Source organism: Pseudochaenichthys georgianus, chromosome 4 (assembly GCF_902827115.2).
Source record: "Pseudochaenichthys georgianus chromosome 4, fPseGeo1.2, whole genome shotgun sequence".
NCBI classification, from domain to species: domain Eukaryota; kingdom Metazoa; phylum Chordata; class Actinopteri; order Perciformes; family Channichthyidae; genus Pseudochaenichthys; species Pseudochaenichthys georgianus.
Window position 1 is genome coordinate 38,313,819 of NC_047506.1, and position 18,375 is coordinate 38,332,193.

An 18,375-nucleotide genomic window follows, 5' to 3' on the forward strand; every position below is an offset into this window, starting at 1 on the left:
TGCACGGAGGAGGTCGTTGGTGATTTTTACCAGTGCTGTTTCGGTGCTGTGCTTTGAGCGGAAACCCGATTGGAAGGGTTCATGAAGGTTGTTTTTGTCCAGGTGTTGTTGAAGTTGGTCAGCAACCACTCTTTCAAGGGTTTTTGAGATGAAGGAGAGGTTAGAGATGGGCCTGTAGTTATTCAGGTCATCTCGGTCAGCTCCAGGTTTTTTGAGTGTTGGTGTTATTGCAGCAGTTTTGAGGTTTGGCGGTACAGTTCCAGTTGCGAGGGACGAGTTAATGATTCTTGTGATCAAGGGGCAAGTAGAGGGCACACAGGTTTTAACGAGGGCAGTGGGGAGTGGGTCGAGCTGACAGGTAGTAGGTTTGGATTTACGGATAAGCTCAGTGATGGAGAACTCAGTAGCTGCCGAGAAATTGGACAGGGTGGGGATTAGCTGGTGGCTGGTGGAGGTCAGCCACTGTGGGTCGTCTTTGGAGGTTGTAGATGCAGCCAGTTGCAGGTGGATGGTGTTGATTTTGCTATTGAAGAAATTCAGAAAGTCATTGCAGTCAGCAGATGAGATGTCTGTGGGGAGGGTTGTGGGGGGTTGAAGTAGGTGTCTGACAGTTGAGAAGAGGTTTCTTGTGTTACCTTTTCCAGAACTGATGAGGTTGGAGTAGTAGGTGGACTTAGCGGTGGTGAGGGCGTTCTTGTAAAGGCAGAGATGTTCTTTGTAGAGCTGAATGTGGATTAAGAGTCCAGTCTTTTTGCACAGACGTTCAAGACGCCGGCCAGTGGTTTTTAGCTGGTGGAGGGCAGCAGTGTACCAGGGAGCAGTGTGCACAAATGAGACTATGCGAGACTTCAGGGGAGCAAGCGCATCCAGGGAAGATGAGACAGTTGTTGTAGTGACTCACCAGATCAGCAGCGGTCAAGGAGGAGGATGGGGGTGGACTGGGCACGGAGGCAATAAGGGAGTTAAGGTCTCTGGGGTCAATGCGTTTCATGTTTCTGAAGGTGATGGTCCGCAGTGCTCTTGTTTTAGATAGGGGGACATTTACCTCAAAAAGCACAGATTTATGGTCAGAGATGGGGAACTCAGCATCAGTGAGGTTAAAAGGAGTGATACCGGTGCAACAGACTAGGTCTAATATGTGGCCTTTGTTGTGGGTTGGAAAATTGACATTGTGTAATACCAAGGCACTCAAGGAGTGAGATGAAGTCCTTTGCTAAACCATTAGTGGGGTTATCAATATGAATATTAAAATCACCCAGGAGGATGATAGTGGGGGACATAGCACATATTGTTGTTAAAAAGGCTGAGAATTCTGTGAGGAAAGCAGCCGAGGGCTTCGGTGGTCTGTAGATAGTCACAATAATGGTAGGTTTAGATCCTGTGAGTTTCATTGCCAGGCACTCAAAAGAGGAGTGATGAGGGACGGTGACAGTGGTGAGTTTCATGTATTTGCGGTAACAGACAGCAAGGCCACCACCCCTTCCAGTCACACGGGGTTCACAGACATAAGCAAAGCCAGGAGGGAGCGCTTCGTTTAGCTGTGAGAAATCATTTAGCTGTTGCCAGGTCTCAGTGAGGCATAGCAAGTCAAGTTTGTGGTCAAGAATAAACTCATGAACAAGCAGTGCCTTGCTAGTAAGGGATCTGATATTGTGAAGAGCCAGTTTTAAACAGCCAAGAGGTGCATAGCTGTGTGCTTTGTGCAGGGAGAGTAGCACAGTGTGTTTGACAGGTCGAGTGGCGGAGCGAGGCTCGGTAGACCAAAAAGAGCGGATGTTTGTGTTTTGGTTTGTAGTTGTGTACTGAAAGTTACGACGTGATCCACGGTGTACATATCTGGGACGTTTGAGGATGTCCCGATGGGCAAGCAGAGTTGGGGGGATCAGGAGGTGGGACCGGAGACACAGCAGCTCCGTAGCGGAGTATTTCAGCTGCGGGGCAGCGTTAGTGACTGTGAAACACAGTGCAGCCCAAATGACGAGCCTGCTGAACATCATGGTGAGAGAAGTCAGTCAGGGTGCAGTTCAGCGTTATTGTAGTCCGGGTGATGGTTAGGGGACAGTAGAACCAGGATATAGCAGCGGTCAACAGTGTGTCAGGTCCCCAGGCAGGGAGACCAAACCCACGCCCGTGGCTGAGTCGCAGGTTAGCCGGGTAACGTGTGAGCAGGGACCAGCTACTGTGATGAGGCAGCCTTCGTAAGACAGAAGAACCACAGTCAGATGGACGACTTGGTAGGCAGGAACAGACAGCTCCGGTCAGGCAGGTGTTAGGCACGCCAGATCCGGGTATCCAGTCACCGATAGCATAGAGAAGTCCCAAAAGTCCCAGGTTAGCTTGTTTAGCAGCTAGGATAGCTTCGGGCTGCCGGGTGTAAACAGTGCAGCACCAGGCAGGCTGCAGGCAAAACACTGTGGAATTACTTTGACTTCAGACTGGATAAGTAGTGTAGGTTGGAACAATAGAGCACAAACAGACTGATTCAAGCTACAAGGACAGCTAAAAAAAATAAAAATAACAAGTTACGGCGGAGGCGCGGCAGCAGCTTGCCAGCGGTCCCTCACGCAATCAGGGAAATGCTCAGAAAATGAGGATAGAGGGTCCAGGACTCAGGACCGCAGCAACAGAATCTGCTGTAGTCTGGTGAGTGATAGTATATATCACTGCACAACAAAAGAAACTCAAAAGAACCACTTATCTTAATTTGGTTGAAAAATTTAAAAACCTTGACATAAAATATCAAACTTCTCACAAGACTCTACTGCTTCAGGAAATAAAGAACATTAAAGGGGAAATAGACACAATCCTGAGAGGAGAAGTAGAGAAAAAAACTCAGATTTGTAAAGCAGGACTACTACGAGGCGGGCCCAAAGGCTACTAGGTTACTGGCAAGGCGAGTTAGGAAACAACAGACTATCAATACAATACACAAAATCAGAGATCCTTGCTCAGGACTACTGAGGCATGATGCTATGGAAATAGAAAACATATTCAAAGATTACTATGAAAATCTATATGCTCAACCTCCCTCATCTAATGAAGCAAAGAAACAATTTCTTAACTCTCTTGATTTACCAACTATTTGAGAGATTCAAAACAACAATCTCACTGCCCCTATAACACCAGAAGAAGTAGCCAAAGCCATATCCAGATTTAAGGCTAATAAATCCCCTGGAAGCGATGGTTTCCCGTCAGAGTGGTACCGATCGTTTAAAGAAGAACTCATTCCCGTTATCACGTCGTCTTTTAACTGGACTCTTAGAGAGGGGCGGTTGCCACCCTCATGGAAGGAGGCCATGATCTCTGTTATTCCCAAAGAGGGGAAAGACACAGAATACTGTAGCAACTTCAGACCCATATCTGTTCTCAATGTGGACTACAAGATGTATACATCTATTATAGCGAAGAGATATGAGACATTTATGACTGATTTAATAGGTGAAGAACAAACTGGTTTTATTGTGGGCCGTCAAACACAAGACAACATTAGGAGGACTCTGCAAATTATGAACTCAATACAAACAAAAAAAACAAGTGCTCTTTTGGTAAGTCTAGATGCTGAAAAGGCTTTTGATAGCGTGAACTGGAACTTTCTCTATCTAGTACTAGAGCGCTTTGGATTAAATAAGGCCTCAATTAAATGCATTGAAACTATCTATCAAAATCCCACAGCTAGAATAAAAATGAATGGTAGTCTAACAGAAGGAATAGTATTAAAAAGAGGCACCCGTCAGGGATGTTGTTTGTCCCCACTCCTCTTCGCTCTATACATTGAACCTCTAGCACAGGCTATACGGCAAAGTGAAGAGCTGCAGGGAATTAGGATTAAAGGACAGGAACACATAGTGAGTCTATTTGCGGATGATACTATAATATATCTCGAAAACCTCAATAGCAGCTTTATCCAACTGATGAACCTTATTAAAATATATGGTGACCATTCAGGATACAAGGTGAATATTAATAAAACACAGATTTTGGCCTTTAACTATACCCCCACTCAAGAAATTAAGAGCAACATCCAATTAAAATGGGACTCGAAATCTATAAATTATCTTGGGGCGACGCTAACAAAACAACTGACTCATCTCGACAAAATAAATTATGACAAGATCCACTCACAGATCGGAAAAGACATTAAGAGATGGACAACCTTGACACTAGACCTAAGCTCAATAATTGAAGTAATTAAAATGAACATATTCCCTAGACTGCTATATTTCTTCAACTCACTTCCAATTAAAATTCCCAAAGAAAAGTTTCAAATTTGGGATAAAATGATCTCTAGATTTATATGGAATGGTAAGAAACCGCAAATTAAATGTTGTACATTACAATTGCCCAAGGAAAAGGGGGGTATGGCACTACCAAATCTGAAAGACTACTATTATACAGCACAACTAGGTTCAGTAATTAAGTGGTGTGATAAGGACTATAGTGCAAAGTGGAAAGACATTGAGATGAAGGTTTCCGGCATCCCAATCCAGTCTCTAATTGGTAATGTCGAAACATTTAAGGCACTACAACAGGACTCAATTGATCCAATAAGTCTCCATACTCTGAATACTTGGTTTGACTTAATTAAACAGGACAAACTAGAAAGGGAAGTACAAATATTGAGCTGGTTTGCCTATGACAATAGGCTTAAACCAAACCTAGGTGATCAAAACTTTAAAAAGTGGGAGACAAAAGGAATCACAGCGATGTGTACAGTAACAAAGAACGGAAGTATGATGAGTTTTGTGGATTTGAAAGAGAAATACGGATTGGAAAATAGTGACTTTTTTAGATATCTACAATTGAGAGACTATTTTATAAAGGAAATACAAACAAAATCCTCAAACGGAGTGATTGATATATTGATACGGACATACAATCAGATCAGACTCAAGGCAACTTCAGCTCTACACAAAAACATAAGAGATAGTAGGGCTACTTCTACTGTTTACATCAAGGAAAAATGGGAAAAGGAACTTCGCATTGAAATTACAACAGAGGAATGGCTCAACATGTGCCAATCGCTACAAACCACCACAAGCTCAAGGACTTGGAGAGAGTTTGGGTGGAAAAACCTCACTAAATTCTTCATAACTCCTAAAATTAAGAGTAAACAAACCGGTACAGTACACAACAAACATGCTGGCGGTTATGTGGTAGTAGAGAGGCAAATCACACACACGTTTTTTGGGAATGCCATAAACTAAATACCTTTTGGGAAAATATTCATGCAACTGTTGTAGACATTCTGGGTTATTCAATACCCAAGGAATGCGCCATTGTATACCTTGGAAACATAAATGAATGCGTGATTAGTACTGATAGATATATAACTAAGATACTGTTAACAACAAGCAAGAAAGCAATAACCAGAAATTGGTGTAAGGCTGAGTCACCTACTAAAGACCAGTGGATGGATATTATAAGAGAGGTATATATAATGGGGAAAATGACTTACCAACTTAGAATGAGAGTAAATCAGTTTGAGAGTAAATGGAAGAAATGGATCGTTTATGACACTGTGGAAAAAGGCTAGGACATATGCATATGCTTTTTAAGGGACTACTTAATATATCTGTGTATCAATTGTGACCATGACTGTTGAATTTCAGTTTATTTATTTTTTATTATTTATTTGTATTTTATTTACGATCTTGTACATATCGTTACCAACATTGTTATAAGCCAAGAAAGCCATAAGTACAATGTGATTTTTCTGTTTTGTCTCTCCTTTTTATACAAACTTAACTCAATAAAAACTAAAGTTTGAAAGAAAAAATAGGGCATATTATGCTCCTTTTCATGTTCATATTTGTGCCTCTACTATGACATGTTTATTGTTCTCATTCTGCCTGTGCTGCAGCACTTATTTTCGCCCTCTGTCTGAAACCAGAGCCCAGTCTGCTCTGATTGGTTAGCTGGCTGGCTCTGTTGCAATTGGTCAACTGCCTAGATATCACCTTTACCTTAGCATATCACCTACAATGTGTTGGAGCGCTAGCCAACATAAATGCATGTGTGCGGAGGCTTGTGCGTTCAATTGCTTGTTTTAGGTCTTGCCTTGCTTTCAACATCAAGGTAGCTCTTGTTTGGAAAGGTTAATATAAGATGTGTTTTGTTCGAATATAACTTGCCATTTAGATGTGTTTTGGTTGTTCAATCGTCTTGTAGAGGAAGGAAGAAAAGTACTGAGTCCTTCTTTCCTCATGATATTACATTGCATTTAGCTGACGCTTTTATCCAAAGCGACTTACAATAAGTGCGTTCGACCAACAAGATACAAACTTGAAGAAAACAGAATCATAAAAGTACATCAGGCGTCATAGAGCCAAAACATTTCAAGTGTTACTCAACTGGCTTTAGATAAGCCAGTACTTTATTAGTATATAAGTGCTTTGTTAGTAATTCTATCGCTCGAGGTGGAGTCGACAGAGATGAGTTTTCAGTCTGCGCCGGAAGATGTGCAGGCTTTCTGCTGTCCTGATGTCAATGGGGAGCTCATTCCACCATTTTGGAGCCAGGATAGCAAACCCACGTGTTTTTGCTGGTGGGAACTTGGGTCCCCCTCGCAGCGAGGGTGCAGCGAGCCGTTTGGCTGATGCAGAGCGAAGTGCACGTGCTGGGGTGTACGGTTTAACCATGTCCTGGATGTAGGAAGGGCCAGATCCATTCGCAGCATGGTACGCAAGTACCAGTGTCTTGAAGTGGATTCTAGCAGTTACCGGAAGCCAGTGGAGGGAGTGGAGGAGCGGCGTGGTGTGGGAACATGTAGGAAGGTTGAAGACCAGACGAGCCGCTGCATTCTGGATGAGCTGCAGAGGTCGGATGGCACATGCAGGTAGACCAGCCAGGAGGGAGTTGCAGTAGTCTAGGCGTGAGATGACGAGAGCCTGGGCCAGAACCTACGTTGCTTTCTGGGTCAGGAGGGGACGTATCCTCCTGATGTTGTAAAGCGTGTATCTGCAGCAGCGGGTTGTAGCAGCAATGCTTGCAGTGCAGGACAGTTTGTTATCTAGGGTCACACCCAGAGGAGATGGAGAGGGCAGCAATTACATGTTTTCTAGCTCAAAATACCCATAAGACTGAGGATGCAGATTTTCATAAAATGTGCCTGGGCTGAGGAAAACATGATATTTCTTATAGTCACCAGAGGGGCTTTTCAGTCAGTTAGGGCCCATTACATTTAAACACTTGTCTCCTTACCAGTTTTTGGATAAAGGTAAGCAATATACAAAACACATCCAAACTCTCCTGTGCTCTATGGAACTCAGAAAGCATCACAAAGCATTATTATTAACATCATTGCACATTGAGGGTCTATTCTTTTGTGGAATGTAATGGTTTATATTGTAATTATAAAGCATATGCTATTTAACAGCTATATTCATTTTTGATGCATTCCAAGTGATTTGTTTGTGAAGCTTCAACACAGAGTTAGATGCAATTTAAATGTATTTTATTGATTTCAATATATACAAATAATGCTAAACAAATACAAAATGGAACCAACTTGATTCAAAGAAGTTATGGAGTGTAATCAAACTAAAGTAAATTAAATTAAATGCATTCGAAGAAACTAGGCCTGGGAACCAGAAGGTTGCTAATCAAGTCTCAGAACGATTGAGTACTGTTGAGGTGCCCATTGGCAAGGTACCACCCCCCATATTGCTCCCTGAGCATTTACAAAATACAATATGCCCCTAATACTAGGATGGGTCAGACCCCATGTATTTCCCCTTCTGTGGGGCGATTAAAAGATTTCTGGTGTCTGATTTTAAGTTTCACACTATGTTGCTAAGCTATTAGCAATTCCTGTTTCCCTTCATTGGTACATAAGAAAATGGATATTTAAATATTTTATTTGGCACACCTTAATGGTGCCAATTTGTCAAAAATGTAAACAAATGTAAGCTCAAAAGAGGTTATATTCGAAATAAAAATATACTTCCTTTTTACATTCCCCATCGTATTATATTAACTGTAGTTCCATTACTACAAATAGCAAGATTATCACTCAATTAGAAGTGTAGAGGAGAGATAGAGCTGTCTTTTTAGAGGGGAAAACCACCTGCCTGCATGTTAAGTGGCTCATGACATAAATACATTTGTTTTAAAAGCTACCTTAGAGTATCATGCTGAACTATACCACAATGAGTCTCTTCTATTTAGTCCTCAAGAATAAAAAAAAAACCCACCCATTCAACTTGTTGGGTTTTGAGTCCAGGGTATATTTTAATAGATTATAGGTAACACACTGGTACAAGCATAGACCCTTACCCCTGACTATTTTGAATGTATTCAAAACAAGGCCCCTTTTATATGTATTCATACAGTACATCATTTCCTGGGGCTGATTAATGGGACTCATTTTTATAATGAGACTGTCTGTGGATGGTGACAGATGCGTTTTTCATCAGAAGTATATCATCATGAGCCTCTGATCACAGACCATGATGCGAGTATGACTACAACAAAGCATGATTTGTAGAGTAAGAGAACCCTCACCACTGTTATTTCCGCAAGTAACCATCCTATTGTGACCCCAATGCCAAACCAGTGAAGTACTGTAACCGTCAGTTACTGGCCTCATCAACAACGCCCTGAACCCCCACTGACACTGACTTTTTTGCATTACTGTTTATGCACATCATGTGAGCAAATTGTGTTCATTTGTAATGTTGTTAACCTCGCACAGACCCTCTGTATACTTATACCCACTACTTCTATTGCTACATATTTTTAAAATCTGCACAGCTCTCCACTTTAAATTCCAATACTGCAGATATTATTTTCTGGGTATTTTGTCATATTTATGCAGATATGTTTTTATTAAAAATATTTGTATAATTGTCCAATTTTTGTTTATTTTTTTAATATGTAATTTCTCTAAACCAGTTTCTGATTTTGATGCAAAGATATTTTATGTTAAAGCACTGAAATACACACACCTATCCAGAATTTGGTAATTTGGAAACACTACATTTTTTCGCTTTTGGAGGATTTTGGGTGAGATGCATTTCTGGTTGGCTAGTCCAGAAAGCAAGGCTTTACAACGTTTATCAAATATCTAACATAGATACGAACATACTTCTATTTGAGGTATTTTTTCTAGTTGTGATGTCACTTATACAGAATGTGGTGAGGAAGCATACCTCAGCTCCACTTATTCCGTTCTTACCTTTCACATACAAAATCTGACATGCACTGCTTATGAAAGGACACGTAAATTAGCTCTGCCCATTTCACGAAAAGGCAAGTCGACAAAATGGCTAACAGTGCTGTTCACACTTATCTCTGAAAGGACTGAACCTTCCATAAGCAGCTGGGCAACATGTGGAGGCGGAGATGTGAACACACTATGGTACATGTTGGTTTATTTCTATTCACATCCTCCACTGCCTTTAATACTTACTACTTAACTTTGCCTGATCATTTACATTTCTTGCAATGGTTTCTTTTCAGTTTTTATATCAATATCATTTAGGCAGGTATTCTATCAAAGTCCGCATTCTGTATTGACACAGTTAGTTGTTATGAAGGGCAGTCATGAAAATGTTTTATTTGAAAGACTTGTTGACTCGTCTTCTGTCAGTCCAAAAAGATCAATAGTGGTACTGAACAGTCCTGTAACTCTTCGATGGGAATGAAATGCAGCACGCCATATTTGGAAGCAATGTGTATCTGTGAGAATGACCTGTTCTCGTTCTTTTGTCTTTGCGGAGAGGTCATTGCGAAAGATGAAGGAGGTGTTGAAAAAAAATAAAGAACATCAAGAGAGAAAAATGATCTGCCAACAAGAAGCCTGTCAGCCAAGCAATCACCATCCAGCAGGGATGGGATGGACGTGAAGGTCGCCTGCACAGTGGACAATACCGTCCTACACACACCCTGAGGACCTTTTGCATTATCTTCCCCTATAGACCATAGTTGCACACAGTAACAAATGCTGCAGTTCTTCCTTTTTCAGCTTTCAATGAACCTGTGATTTGTGTGACCAATGTTGGTTTTACTTCAGAATCAGAATCAGAATACTATGCCGGTTAAAAATCGGCTTTGTAAATGTATAAATGAAAGAGAATGATGGGGACATTGAGCCGTTCAGTTGAGGGGTCATCATAACTTTTGTTATTAGAAGGCTTTTTACTGTGAAGCAGCTTTAGAAAACCATTAGTGTTTAATTAAAGGATCTGTTGGAAACAGACATGCACACACAGGGCTATTGACTCATCCGAACACTATTACTAGACTAGACAAAGTGTATGGCGAGACAATCCATGGACTATACTGAGAGACGGATGGACTGGTTATAGAGGGACAGAGACTGACGGACTGGTTATAGTGGTACAGAGACTGATAGACTGGTTATCGCCGGACACAAAGACTGATGGACTGGTTATAGTAGGACAGAGTGACTAAACGACTGGTTATAGTGGTACATAGATTGATGGACTGGTTATAGCGGGACACAAAGACTGATAGACCGGTTATAGTTGGCCACAAAGACAGATGGACTGGTTAAAGGGGGACTGATGGACTGGGATATAAAGACTGATGGACTGGTTATAGTGGGACAGAAAGACTAATGGGTTGGTTGTACTGGGATATAAAGACTGATGGACTGGTTATAGTAGTAAAGAGACTGATAGACTGGTTATAGTAGGACAGAAAGAATCATGGACTGGTTATAAGGAAAGAGTCCTAAAACCCAGTAATTAGTTAGCACTTCACAACTTCCAACTTGCTTGTCGTTAGACACCTGGAATAAAGTCTGTGGTTAACATAAGCTGAAGAGAAGTTCAGCTTTTGTTCTACGACATAAAAACGGCAGTTGCAAACAAGTGACTAAATAAACGACTAAACGCCAAACATTAGCCACCTTTAGCTTAGCTTTGGTGATGCGCTGCCATGCGACCGTTATGCAGTTTGTTTGTAGCCTAAGATTAGCTTTTAACTTTGCGATTGCATTTACGCTTTAAAAATCACAGTGTAATACTGGGATACTTATGAACAAGACGTCTTAAGTTAAAATGTGTTTGCCCCAGAGATTCTTTCTGCAAAATATAGAAATACGATGTAAAAACACCATTGCTTCTTGTCTAGGCAGCCTTGGCAATGCTTACTACCAGTTCGGCCTAAACAAATATATCATCACTGCACCGCTCTGAAAAACCACCCTTTTTGCTGTCAGGGTAGTTGTTCCCAAATTACCTGTCACCTCTCCATTTAAAGTCGCATTGTATGTCATGCCTACATCAAACGGGCTTACACTGCAGACAGAAAGTTTAAAAAAGTCTAAATACACAGATGGCACCCTTTTCACCAGAAAAAATGCTTCTTTTGTTTAAACTTGTGGTCCTCTCACTCATTCTTCTCACCCAAATTAAACTCTGTCTGTCTTCTCTTCCTCTCTGTGATCCTAAATATAGCTTCCTTGTTTGTTTATCTGGAGAGGTCTGAACTTCCCTGCAACAGTTTGTACATTTTTGCAGTGCAGTTAAATGTAATTTCGCATTCACACATGTGTTGCCAAGGTACCAAAATAAAGTGTGCTCATTTTGAACCAGCCTCCATAAAAGATAATGAAACTGTCACTGTCCCTTATGTAACTTGTAAAATGTGACAGTTAGGGGCATCTATTATGGCGCTGTTCCACTACAGGGCCTCACTCGGCTTAGTACGGTATGGCTAGGCCTCGTTAGGCCTTGTTAGGCCAGGCTCACTTTATGCTGCATTTCCATTACAGTTTAGGAACTGGGGTAGTAACTATAGTAACGCAGTGTAGGCGGAGCCGTGACGTCAGTGTTGCCAACTTGGCGACTTTCTCGCTAAATCGGGCGTCTTTCCAACCCCTCCGGCTACTTTTTTTTGTCAAAAGCGACTAGCGACAAATCCAGCTACTTTTTCTGGTGTTATTGGAGACTTTTCTGGTGTTTGGAGAATCTGACGTGATAGCACGTAATCGTTACGCAGTTACTTTCCTCAACGAGCAGCGGGTGCTGAGCCCCTCCGCCGTCCCAAAGCACTCACAGGCAGCTGCACTCGAGCAGAGAGGTGGCAAAGTGACCCAAAAGAGACACACTACGCGATGGTCCGGACCATAGGTCCAGACTGAATATTAATCGCGCAAAGCCATTGTTGATCCCGCCCTGGCTTGCAGTGTGTCTCTTTTGGGTCACTTTGCCAGTCCCAAGCCCAGATAAAGAAGGAAAGTAGCGAATCCATCCCACATAACAATTTATTTTGATTAAATGTGACTAATTCTGTAACAATACTATAGAAATTGTATGTATGTAATGTTGGTCTAGTCTAGAGTAGACAAAGCATTAAAGTCATCAAGTGATGGCCAAACATTAAAAAAAATAAAAATAAGAATCAACAGAAGGAATTTCATTTGTCGTTCTAAACACATTAATTCATGGTTTTTACTAACCGGTATCAGTATGTTGTCAATTCGGCATCATTTTGAAACGTGTATTACAATTAAATCACGGTCAAATATGTTCATTGTGTTGTAGTTGCCAGCGATTCTCTCACTAGTTAGCATACTCAGCCCGGTTGTTGGCCCGGAAAGAACCTCGATTTTGGAGAGCCAGAAAACTGTGAAAAAGTACCCGCTAGCCGGAACTACGTCTAGTGGAAACGCAACCAAAAACGGCACGCTTAAACCGCGCTGTAGTGGAAATGCACCATTAGATGAAATGAGTGGTCCTCCTAACAGTGGGGGTTACAAGAACAGATCCAAACTGCTAGATGAGATACAAATCATAATTTGGCAACTGCAGTTTGTATTTTTCTTTTGTGCAATATAAGAAAAAACAATATTTGACATGTTGATTTTCTGATTAATGGAATACCTGTTCTAATTTTGGGGCCACAGCCAACACCTTTTTCATTAGATTTGCTTTACTGGAAAAAGTAAAGACCTAAAAAGTGGTTTCGTTGAGTGTGTGTCTTGTTGTAATATACAGCTTTTACCGGGTTTAGAAAATAGGTTTACCTCAATATTCAACTGAGATTGCAGTTTAGTTGTATACCAACAAAAACACAATGAAAAAAAAGAGCTATACTTCTTCTTTGCTCACCATGGCATGTAGCTCAACATAATTTTCTTGAGTGTTACCACTAGTGGACGGAGACTATATTCCAATGATTCAGCACTATAGCCTGGTTCTATTTCAGGCTCCAAAATATAAGTGTTTTTTGGGGACTGAAATGGAAGCAACATTTAATGGCAAGGCTAAAATATTTATCAAGTATGTTTTTTCCTGTATTTCCCGTAACCAATTTGTCCGAATAACTAGATGTATTACAACAGTAAAGGCAGCATGTTCAGTCTTGCCAGCCTTTAGATAGTTGTTAGCAACAGAGATAAAAGCATTTTCTTGTTATTTATCAATTTGTGCGCATGAAAAATGCAAAAATAATTGGCTGAAGAAATGCAAACTAATTGTTGTTTTGGTACTCAATATAGATAAAAAAAATGTGTTTTATTTTTTTTCCCTCCCTGTTTTTGGCTTGCTTTGCACTTGATAATCAAAAGGGCTCAATTAAAGGTCCTTACACACCAAGCCGATTGTCGGCGTCGATAGATGTCGGGCCGTCGATGAGCGTCGTGTCGCCCTACTCAGATTGGTGTGGCTTGGTGTGTACTGCACCGTCGTGTCTTTTCGGCCGTCCCGACACCTTCCGCCACTGATTCGACATGTTGAATCGGGAGACTAAAGACTAAAGGCCGTCGGCCAAAGAAATCACTCTGATTGGCTGTTCAGCTTAGCGAATCAGTGCATGAGAAGCGAAACGGAAGTGAGGGACCCAAACAAACTATTAAGAAGGCAAATCTGAGATTTCATTTAACTCAGCTCTCGACACAGGTTTGGGAAAGCCCCATGAGCTTCTCCCTTCTCGCTGTGAAAATGGAACGCACACGCTATTTGTTGTTTGTTTATATCACACAGTCTGTTCCTCTTCTCTCGGTGTATCACGCAGTCTTTCTTCCGGTTGTTGCCTCTTTTGAATGACGAATACACACTACCGACGCCTGCTGGTAAGGAGACGTGAGGCGACGTGTGAGGTGACATCCGAACCATAGACTGTATATAGAAATGGACGTAGGGTCCGTGACGTCACCCATAGGATTCTGCAGAGTTGTCGAGCCACTAACGGCTCGACAGTGACGTCAGAATTCAACTCCCGCCTGCTCCAAATAAGGGCAACGAGGCGGGACCTGCTGCCACCAAGCTGGAAGTTCCAGAGCTAGCTGAAGCTACCAAGCTAAGCTAACATGCTCCCCATATGCACACTGCCGTCGCATTTTACGTTTCTAAGGTAAGCAGACATGAAACTATTCAGCAAAACTATAAATAATAATCTATGTTATTGAGTTTTTAGCATAATACTTCAGAATCTTAAAATCCCTTAACGTTTGTATGCAATTGTGCTAAATTCAACACTGGAATCAAGAAAATATTAATATGTTTGCATGACATTAGTTATTTATATTTTGATATCACTTAAATACATTTAAGTCAAGCTAAGGTACATGTGATGGTAGCTAGTTAGTGCTCTTACCTGTAAGGCCTCCTCCAAACAGCATACAAACCAGACATATCATTAAAACTAAGTACCAGTTCTAGATCCTTGACTTTAGACAAACAATTCTAAAGACAAAATGTATTTAAAGACCAATCTTTATTTGAATGTGCCTCTTAACCTGATATATTAGTTATACAGTAATAGTATTGACAATCGAAAAAAACTGAGTCAACTGACTCAACAGTCAACTTTATATTTCTTATTGTCTAAAGCATTTATTATTTTAATTGTTTCCCTCTCATATTCAGTGTGGACGGATTGAGACAGTGTGGTGTCCAGAGAGCTGCAGAGACTTCAGGGAGAAACCTCCGTGTGATGAACGGATTGAGACAGCGTGGTGTCCAGAGAGCTGCAGAGACTTCAGGGAGAAACCTCCGTGTGATGGACGTCCTGTCTTTTGGTTTGGAGAGGACTGAGGGTCTTTCCTCAGCGAGGAGGACCAGGCCTGATGGAGAAGCCCATGCTGGGCAAAGCTGATACCACCTGCACAGGTCTAGTCTGTCACTTTATTTGACTAAATGTGTTTACTTATACATTTAATATGTTTACACCTTCTGTCCATATATGCTTTTTATTTAAAACATTTTTGATTAACTTTTGGTTCACATTTCAATAGATTGTATTTGTATTGTCACTCCTTTCGTCCATTATTCTTACTGAAGATGTTAGATTACACATTCACATCTGACTGAAGATTGGCCCCATTTATTTGTGACGCTGCAAACTCTGCGGTACAAGGCACAAGCGATGTGAAGCTCATAAAGTGAGGCAAATAGAAATAATCAGCTGATGGAGTGGAGATGTGGAAATAGGTGCATTCGATCAGCTGACTGTGTTTTCACAATAAAAGTAGTTTCTTAGTGAATGTCCTGTACTGGTCTTAAAATCTCATAACATCAGCTTTTAATGTTCCTCTTGGATGTTCTTCTTGACCCTCAGAGAAGGAGAACATGTTGAGTCGTGTCTTTCAGGCATGTCCTTTCCTAACAAAAATGACAGGAAACATAAAACATATTATTGCAGAACAAGTGTGTTATTTATGAAAGCGGTGTGTTTGTGTGTTTAGGGGCTGTAGATATAATTGTTTTGTAATTGTAATGTTTTTTTTTATTTCAACAGTGAGCTACAAAGACAATCAGATTATGAATGAACAGTATGAAATTCATCAACATTGAAATATATGTTATTATCAAAATAATATTTAACTGTTATCAAAACGTAGTGCAACTTTAGAAGCTTGCTCTGTTGTCTCACTGAAAGTATAACTTTTACCACGTTTTTTACAGACAATATTGAGAGATAAATAGTAGCAGTTCTCACTATGCGTTAAATATCTTTGCCTTCAATACATTAAATTAGAAAGCTGACAAAGTCATATTGCTTGTTAACATCTAAATGTAACCTTTTGCATGGAAAAAAACCCTCAACTTAACTGATGTGTAGGTCATCTAGTATTTAGTATTGTTTAATGGAATGTATATCAGTGTATTCAAGTCAATACTTAATTAATTTAAACTAATATCTTTCTTGATTCTTTGTACAGTATGAAAAAAAGAGTCTTTGTACCTGTGCTGAAGTTCACTGCTGTGAGGAGTCCAGTTCTGTCTCTCACTCTCTGGTCCAGCCTGTCTGCATCACCTGGACACCTTAAACAAACATATATATATGTAAAGTACCATGTGTACAAACAATATAACTGATTATCTTCTGTTGAACATGTTGGATTGTGTATTGTCCGAGTCAGGGTCCTTTTTATTTTACTGTAACTTTGGAAGTTGTGTTACCAATGCTTACTGTTTATTTGATACCAATTTGGTAATGCAATTAATAAAAACAACAAGGTTTGGGTTCGTTCTTCAGATGACTGACGTGCAAGCTCAATAATGAACTCCAGATCAACCAACCATATTGTAATATCCAAGTAATCATCTTGAAATATGACATTAATAATTGTAATATACACACATCTTATTGTGAGGTTGATTTCACATACACTACTTCGACATTAGCTTGTCGACATACTCGAGCATAGTGGATTTAAAGTAACCTTAGCGATGCATACAGTTCCTATCTACGTAATAAAATATCTCTGTCTAAGTTACAAGGATGACCTTATTTTATCAACCTCAAACAGAAGCCATTTGTTCTACAGTATTATCCTACTTAACGCTTAACACTTGTCTATTTCGTTGTAACCTTTATATATATAGTCTATGATTTTAACTTGGAGGCTACGATTATCATCATTAGCACCGATGTAGCTACCACTCGCTTACACGCTAACCCAAGCCTTAACATTCATTACGTAGATGATTAAAATCATTAAATACAGTAAAATACACATAAATAAGTACTCGAATTTCACTTACCGCAAAACCGCATTCATGCACTGTCTGTTTCAACCGCAGAGCGAGTCACAATAGTCCGATATATAAGCATGAAGAACAAACAACCACGGCCGGCTTCAAGTTGTGTTTCCTGGATGAGCTGAGCAGGCAGAGTCCCTGTAGCTAGCTTCACGGAGCAGCTAGCAGAGAGACAAGAAGCTAACAGCAGCAGTCACTTGACAGAGCTGTCACTCGATGTGACCATGCCCTAATTTATGCAAACACTTTAAGATCTAATATAAATAAAAGGGTCGTGTTAGAAAACAATCCACTCACAGATCCATAATCATGAAGGTGGAATCTAACTATATTCATAATAATATTTATTCCAGCCAGGGGTAGAAACATGTTTTTTTCTGCTGTAAAGTTGGGCATTTTAACATGGGGTTCTATGGAAATTGCTCCTTTCTGCAGTCAGTCCCTATCGGCCAATATATGAACTGCAGTGTGTGGCACTTCCGTATTGGCGTCCCGGCTCTTCCCCAGAGTTTGCCGCTTGGTCGGGACGTGTTCTTTGGTGTCAGTTTGGTGTGTAAGGACCTTTGCCCTATTGTAACCATATTGGATAGCATCGGGCTGCTAATGCTATTGCTAGATGTTGGAAATGGGATTGATGTGATAGTGGTTTTACCTTAGCAATGGTCTCGTGGAACTTGAAAAGTGGATCGAGCGTCTCCGGCGACTCAGCAGAAAATTGGGCTTCAGACAGGAAACTGGTGGTCTGAGATGAAGGAAACAAAAGAAGCATTTGTCACACATTATACCACATTGAACATGTTCATCTCTCTTGTAATTTCAAGTGAAATCATTGTCTCATTTAAACATGTTCTGTGACATTCTTACAGTCCAAGCCAAAATGAAAAAACAGCTTTTCTCATCTGTTGTTTTTTAGTTTGTTCTATTATTTTCCAAGAGTGGAGTGGCCTGTCAAGCTTTTGACAGGAACACAACAGTAACTGCTCTCAAGGCCACCCTGCTGCCAGGACATTTTGTTCTGCTGTCAAAAATATACATTCACACACACACACATAGAGTCCCACACACAAAGTCACACACCCAAACTCTACCTCATTGCCACCTCAGCGTATTTTTTTCATTCCCCCGAAACAAAGCACCTCATTTTGACTTCAAAGTCCCGCCGCTGCCTTTGTAGAGGATTCGTTTTTTTCCTGCAGTCAGATTAAGTAGCACGACCAATAATCTCAAAGGTTCAAACACTAGAATTCTTCCTGTATAGCACAGAACAAATGAATATCTGAAAAACGTATATATATATATATATATATATATAGATATATACACTTGTAGCACATCATCCTATTTAGTATTTATTTTGGACAGGCTGGAAAAAAGGTTGATGCCAACTATGACTACACGTCAAACTTGGAAGCTATATGTT

General features: G+C 40.6%; 1 protein-coding gene across 1 annotated transcript in view; it reads right to left on the reverse strand.

The window, feature by feature from the left end:
- Positions 1 to 18,375, reverse strand: part of LOC117445970 (inactive N-acetylated-alpha-linked acidic dipeptidase-like protein 2) — a 656,924-nt gene that overhangs the window by 174,631 nt on the left and 463,918 nt on the right. The window contains exon 13 of the mRNA XM_034081942.1: positions 17,608 to 17,697. Coding sequence (XP_033937833.1) covers positions 17,608 to 17,697 — 90 coding nt within the window. The remainder of the gene's footprint in view (positions 1 to 17,607; positions 17,698 to 18,375) is intronic.